This window comes from Nerophis lumbriciformis, linkage group LG29, assembly GCF_033978685.3.
Source record: "Nerophis lumbriciformis linkage group LG29, RoL_Nlum_v2.1, whole genome shotgun sequence".
NCBI classification, from domain to species: Eukaryota; Metazoa; Chordata; class Actinopteri; order Syngnathiformes; family Syngnathidae; genus Nerophis; species Nerophis lumbriciformis.
In genome coordinates, this window is record NC_084576.2 from 15629931 (window position 1) to 15637144 (window position 7214).

Sequence of the window (7214 nt, forward strand, 5' to 3'; positions counted from 1 at the left end):
CTTGATATATCTTTTAGGCAAATAAGTCATATTTAGGCGAGAAGTCATGTTTTTTCCCCAAATAAAGTCATTACATGAAATCAAAATATGCAAGATTACAATTTTGGTGGCATTAGGAGGGGGTGTTGGTATTTTTAGTATTGTTTTTATGAGGGGAAAATATACAAATGAAAAATAAAAGTGGAAAAGGAAGTAAACAAATCTGACAAAGTGAGCATTTTTATGTCTGCCAACATTCGTTGACATTGTATTGTATTGAAAATATATGTATTGATGACATCTCTTTTATTGAAGGCATTGAAAATGAGCAATCAAGAAGACTGCTAGCAGCTGTGTGTTTGTGTGCGGTCATCTGGTCCTGATGTCAAAGGTAAAGAGGCACCGAACGAGCGCATATCCAAGTCAAGTAATAAGTTATAACGCGTTTGCCGCTGAGCATCAAAAGTCATTAGTCTGCATCTCCAACAAGCTCCGCCCCCTGGCAGTCAGCGGTCAGGTGTTGAGGCCAGTACTGGTCCTGCATGAATTCCTCCATGGAAGCGGCCACATTGGGCCGGTTGTGGTCTTCCCCCCTCTGTACGCTCTGCAGATGCCCCTCCCACTTGTCCTCCACCAGCTTGTAAAGGTCCAAGGAGGCCCGCGCGTCCTCCACCGAGCAGTGGCCTCTCTTCCCCACCTGGACGCCATGACAGGAACCATTAGGTGGTCAGATTGATTTGAAAAATGTGCATCTTCAGCCTTCCTCATTCATTACGGTCGCACTCGCAGGAGGATGTCCAATACATTCAGAAGCAACAGGTGGCGCTATAACCGCAGACTTCTTGTATACGTTTGGGCTGATTGCGACTGCTGAAGCCAACAAAGCTGCGTCGCAACAGTCTTACTATTTTAAGAAGTTTAAAAGTTGTGTCGCATTAAAATTGTCCTAAAGTTGACATTTTTTAAAGTAAATACATTTAGTGTTAAAAAAAAAAGTTTGGGAAATCCTCACTTGCTTAAAGTTCAAGAAAAGAGTTAAAAAAGTATGTGAATAGTCGTATTGTTGATATCAAGACGGGAAATAGACATTTTAAAAAGGATTCATATGATTTTAGAAACCAAACTGTAACCCTGTACGAGTTAAAAGCTTATGTCTATGTCTTTAAAAAAAAAAAAGGATTTCATGACAAAAGAAATTAAAAGTTGGGAGTTGTTTTTTTAAAATAAAAATACATTTTGTAAAAAATAATTAATATTGTAACCATTAAGTCTTATTTTCTCCATAATTTTACAAAAATAAAATATATATGATAAATACATTTGACAAACTATTCTAAAAATATGTGTAAACAAGTATTTTTTAAAGATTTGTTATCCTAATATTACAAGAAAAAAAAGGAAAGTGAGTGATATTGTGACATATCTATTTAAAACAGTGTTTTTTTTTTTAAATTGTCTATTACAAGAAAACAATTAAACGCGATATGAAGTCATGTGACAAACTAATATATAAATGATATACCGGTATTCAAAGTTTTCTTTAAAAAAATATTATTCTAATATTACAAATATAATGACTATGACAAACTAATAGATTATAAGATTTATTTCTAATATTACAAGAAAAAAATAAGGGGATATAAAGTCATTGTGACAAATATAAACATCCATCCATCTTCTACCACTTGTCCCTTTCAGGGTAGCGGGGGGTGCTGGTGCCTATCTCAGCTGCATTCGGGCAGAAGGCGGGGTACACCCTGGACAAGTCGCCACCTCATCACAGGGCCAACACAGATAGACAGACTACATTCACACTCACATTCACAAACTAGGGACCATTTAGTGTTGCCAATTAACCTATCCTCAGGTGCATGTTTTTGGAGGTGGGAGGAAGCCGCAGTACCCGGAGGGAACCCACAGAAAGATCCCGAGCCCGGGATTGAACTCAGGACCTTTGTATTGTGAGACACATGCACTAACCTGTCTCACCGTGCTGCCCCCAAATATATACAATGTATATTGAAATTACTTAAAAATATAAAAAAATTTAATATTAGAAATGTAATGACAGCCATATTGTGACTAATATATACAATATACATTTTAAATAGTCTTTTTTTTAAAGAGTTGTTTGTAATACAAGAAAGAAATGAAAGTGACAGTCTAATTTGTGACAAACTAATATCAAATATATATCGAAAGCTGCCTATTTAAAACCATTGTTTAATATTACAAGTAAAAAATAAATGTGACATGAAGTCATTGTGAAAAACTAATATAAAGTATATATTAAACTTTATTTATTTATTTTATTTTACAAATGTAATGAGTTTTGTGAAAAACTAATATATCAACCCATCCATCCATTTCCTACCGCTTGTCCTTCTCGGGGTCGTGGGGGTGCTGGAGCCTATCCCAGCTGCACTCGGGAATATATAAATCATAAACAGTATGTAAAATAATCCTCTTTTAAATATTTGTTTAATACAAGAGAAAAATGAATATAATAATCATATTGCGACAAATATATATTTTAAATTGTCTTTAAAATATTTTTTCTAATATTACAAATTTAATGACTGACAAGTCATATTGTGACAGACTTAATACATCAAATATATAATTAAGAGTCTTTAAAGATTTTTTTTTTTAGTTTCAAGAAAAAAATGAACGTGATAAAGTCATTCTGACAGAAATATAAAATAAATATTTGAAATTATTTTTAAAAGATTTGTTTAAATTACAGATTTAATGACTGGCACATAGGTATATTGTCACAAACTAATATATACTTAAGAGACTTTTTAAAGATTTTTTTTAATATTACAAGAAAAAAATGTATGCGATAAAGTCATTGTGACAAACTAATGTATTAAAGTCAAAGTCTTTTTAGGTAATATTACAAAAAGTATCATCAATATTACAATGTAGTCTCATATTCTATTATATATAAAATAAATATTTGAAATTATTATTGTAAAATATTTTTTTAATATCACAAATTTAATAACTGACAGTTATAGTGTCTGAAAGTAATATACCGTATTTTTCGGACTATAAGTCGCTCCGGAGTATACATCGCACCGGCCGAAAATGCACAATAAAGAAAGAAAAAAAACATAAGTCTCACTAGAGTATAAGTCGCATTTTTGGGGGAAATTTATTTGATAAAATCCAACACCAAGAATAGACATTTGAAAGGCAATTTAAAATACATAAATAGTGAACAGGCTGAATAAGTGTATGTTATATGAGGCATAAATAACCAACTGAGAAGGTGCCTGGTATGTTAACGTAACATATTATGGCAAGAGTCATTCAAATAACTATAACATATAGAACATGCTATACGTTTACCAAACAATCTGTCACTCCTAATCGCTAAATCCGATGAAATCTTCTTCCTCTGTGTCGCCTCTGGTATGCGCCCCGCTAGCGTCCTTTCTTTCTGCTCCTCGATTGCTGCTCTCTGCAGCATATTTCACAACGTCCAGCTTGTAATCTGCAGTATATGATTTTCTTTTCGGTGCCATTTTAGTTCAGTCCTTCTCAGTTTTTATAAGTTACCGCCAATGTAGATGTGATCCATTTTAATAGCTCCGGCAGTAGCGTATAGCATATAGCAGTTGGCATATCATCACCCACAATGCACTTCTGCCATGACCCGCCCCCGCAGAATTCTTATTGGTTGGCGTGAGTGACAATTGCTGACGTGTGTGTGACGATTGAGGACATTTTCTTCGTCGCTTACGCAAATGAGATAAATATTTGATATTTTACGGTAATGTGTTAATAATTTCACACATAAGTCGCTCCGGACTATACGTCGCACCCACGGCCAAACTGAAAAAAACGTCCACTTATAGTCCGAAAAATACGATACATATTTAAAAGTATTTTTAAAAATAAATTTTTTTAATATTACAAGAAAAAAATATGAATGCAGCAAATACCAGTAGTCATTTTGTGACAAACTACTATAATAAAATCAAAGTATTTTTTTAGGTAATACTACAAAAAGTATCATCAATTTTCATTTCCATAATATTTTAAACAAAAAAAAAACCAAACAAGTAAATGTTTAAAAAAGGAGGGCATATAATAAGAAAAAAAATACTTATGTTGGAAGAATATAAAAAAATAAAATACACACACAAGTTTCAAAAGTTATGACCGTGTGTTCTATATAATATTTCAGGCACAATTAATGTTAAGTTAAAATTCGCCATTGGTGTGTGAATGTGACGTATAATGTAAAGTGCTTTGGGTATTGCATAAATACAGAAGATTGACCATAAGTCGACGTTTTTTTCATAGTTTGGCCGTGGGTGCGACGTATACTACGGAGTGACTTGTGTGTGAAATTATTAACACATTACCGTAAAATATCAAATAATATTATTTATCCCATTCGCGTGAGCGACGAAGAAAATGTCCGCAATCGTCACACACGTCAGCAATCGTCCCTCACACGGCAACTACCGGTAATAAGAATTCGGCGGGGGCGGGTCATGGCAGAAGTGCATTGTGGGTCCTGGGATGCTAACTGCTATACGCTACTGCCGGAGATATTAAAATGGATCACATCAACATTGTCGGTAACTTATAAAAACCGAGAAGGACTGAACTAAAATGGCACTGAAAAGGAAATCATGTACTGCAGATTACAAGCTGGACGTAGTGAAATATGCTGCAGAGAACAGCAATCGAGCAGCAGAAAGAAAGGACGCTAGTGGGGCGCATACCAGAGGAGACACAGAGGAAGAAGATTTCATCGGATTTAGCGATCGGGAGTGACAGATTGTTTGGTAAATGTATAGCATGTTCTAAATGTTATAGTTATTTGAATGACTCTTGCCATGATGTGTTACGTTAACATACCAGGCACGTTCTCAGTTGGTTATTTGTGAGTCATATAACGTACACTTATTCAGCCTGTTGTTCACTATTCTTTATTTTAAATGTCTATTCTTGGTGTTGGATTTTATCAAATAAATTTCCCCCAAAAATGCGACTTATACTCCAGTGCGGCGTACATCTGTTTTTTTCCTTCTTTATTGTGCATTTTCGGCCGGTGCGACGTATACTCCGGAGCGACTTATAGTCCGAAAAATACGGTAGTTATACTGTTGATTAAACATGGGTGAAAAAAATACTTAAATTGGTAGGATAATAATTTCATAACAGACTACTAATATTTGTTTGGGTGTGCGCGTCCTCACCTGGATGCGTCTGTTGAGGAGCTTACTGGCCATGACCTTCAGGGAGGAGCCACGTGGGCGAGGAAAGCCGGCTAAACAGGCGAGGTAACGTGTGGCCACCGTGTCCCTGACCATGTGAGCTGGATGGACGATGCCCAACACGTCAAAGTCGTTGGAGACCGCATGACCCACCACCACCTTGTCCTCAAGAATGCTCAGGATCTGGACAATAGAAGAAGTCAGGGAAGGTTTGCTGGTGTTTTGCACTGACAAGATGGCGGTCGGCCTCAACTCACCTCCTCTTTGGCCTGAGCAAAGGGCATGGCGTCTTTTAAATGGTGTCGCTGGATGCCGCTCCAGCGTGTCCTGAAGTTAGTGACGGGGCGACACGGCTTCACGTACTTGTCGAAAAGGACGTCACCGTGGTAATTTAGGATGCTGCAGCGGGCAAGCTCGTTGAAGCACCCGCGGGGTCCCGTGCCCACCATCTCGCAGTCCAATGCCACCACAGCAGTCGGACTCGGCGAGCTCCTGGCGCTGGACTCGGAGAAGCCGCTGTCCATCTCCCACGTGTCCCTCGGCACAGAGACTTCCTGTGGACTCTCAGTTACGTGCGCGGCAGGGCTTTTATTTTGACACTTCTGATAGTTGGACACTTCGGCGTCCCGTGGCTCAGAGCGGCTGTCCGTTCTTTTCCTCTTCAAGTTGTCATTTATCGGCTTCTGCTGGGGTTTCTTGCACACCCTCGTGCTGGCCATGGCACGAAACATCATGGCTTTTTTGCACTAATATCGGTGGTTGTTTAAAAGACCCCATGAAGACACCTTAGTCCTTTTCCACACACCCGCCATTGTCCGCTGGTAAAAACATCCTCAGTGTTAATACTGTGGGGAGAAAACACACATTAGTGAAAGTGTCAAAATTAAAAAGTATGTTTGAAAGCATACAAAGGCAATATTGACAGCGTCTTTTAACAATATGACACCATACTGCCCGCTGTTTGCAACAGTTTAGGGCATTTATTGGGATACATGAGAGGTACTCTTCTTTTTTAAACACACAAATGCAGGAAAACACACTTACCCATTTAAAATAGTGTACAATTATTTACACATGCCATGTTGTATTTACCTAAATAGAGTACAATCTTTAGGGAGTCGTTATATATAATAATTGACGTTTTATTTCGGAGAAACAAAATCTGTCTTTCAAGCTATGGCCGAAGAACATGACGTACAGCACGTCAAAAACCAAAACTATCACGTCGACTAAACACGCAGACAAAATCGTAACTTTATAAGCTCCAAAACGACAAAACATACACGAATAAAAAGAAAGAAGACGAGTTACCTTCCCCACGTTCACCGGTTGCACGTGGAAAGAAAAAAGATCAGGCTGCGATGGTTTCAGTAAGCTTCAACGTGATTGGCTCGTTGGCTTCTTCGTCGTTTTCTAACAGGAAGTGTTCAACAACTAAAGATGAGAGTATTACCTACTGGCTCGGAGTGGAGCTACAGCAGCTGGACCGTTACTGTACTGTAAAATTACGGACAAATACATTAATAAAACACCCCCCAGCTACAATATTAGCAACTTATTTATCGAGTGAGGTAGGTTTGGATATGTTATTCATCATTATTCATTCATTAGCCCAGTGTTTTTCAACCTTTTTTGAGCCAAGGCACATTTTTTTCATACAAAAAATACGGAGGCACACCACTAGCAGAAAAGGTTAAAAAATGTAACTCCCCCAGTTTGTTGTTGTTTCCTGTGTAGTGCTTTAGTTCCTGTCTTGCGGTGTTATTTTGGTGGCTTTTCCTGTTTTGTTGGTGTTCTCCTGTAGCAGCTTCACGCCTTCCTTTGAGTGCTACTGCCCGCACCTGCTTTGTTTTCGCAATCAAGACTATTTAAGTTGTGCGTCCGCTATCCTTCTTTGTGGGGACATTGTTGATTGTCATGTGATGTACGGATGTGCTTTGTGGACGCCGTCTTTGCTCCACATGCTGTAAGTTTTTGCTGTCGTCCAGCATTCTG

At 37.8% G+C, this 7214-nt stretch overlaps 1 protein-coding gene across 3 annotated transcripts; it reads right to left on the reverse strand.

The window, feature by feature from the left end:
• Positions 1 to 214: 214 nt before the first annotated feature.
• LOC133571853 (interferon-stimulated gene 20 kDa protein-like) lies at positions 215 to 6696 on the reverse strand. Of its 3 annotated transcripts, none has more exons than XM_061924366.2 (4): positions 6531 to 6696; positions 5477 to 6064; positions 5202 to 5402; positions 215 to 676 (listed from the first exon to the last, which is right to left on the reverse strand). In XM_061924366.2, exons 2-4 carry the CDS (start codon positions 5951 to 5953, stop codon positions 449 to 451), a joined length of 906 nt encoding a protein of 301 aa, XP_061780350.1. In that variant the 5' UTR covers positions 5954 to 6064; positions 6531 to 6696; the 3' UTR covers positions 215 to 448. The 3 variants fall into 3 exon arrangements, with proteins under 3 accessions (XP_061780350.1, XP_061780353.1, XP_061780352.1); XM_061924369.1 differs by lacking the exon at positions 6531 to 6696 and adding an exon at positions 6312 to 6524; XM_061924368.1 differs by lacking the exon at positions 6531 to 6696 and adding an exon at positions 6264 to 6524.
• Between the last annotated feature and the right edge of the window lie 518 nt (positions 6697 to 7214).

Coding starts and splice junctions, on each gene's coding strand:
- LOC133571853 (XM_061924366.2), bottom strand. CDS start 5,953: ATGATGTTTCGTGCCATGGCCAGCACGAGGGTGTGCAAGAAACCCCAG. Junction 5,403..5,476: donor TTGCTCAGGCCAAAGAGGAG/GTGAGTTGAGGC, acceptor TCTATTGTCCAG/ATCCTGAGCATTCTTGAGGA. Junction 677..5,201: donor TCCTCAACAGACGCATCCAG/GTGAGGACGCGC, acceptor CATGGCGTCCAG/GTGGGGAAGAGAGGCCACTG.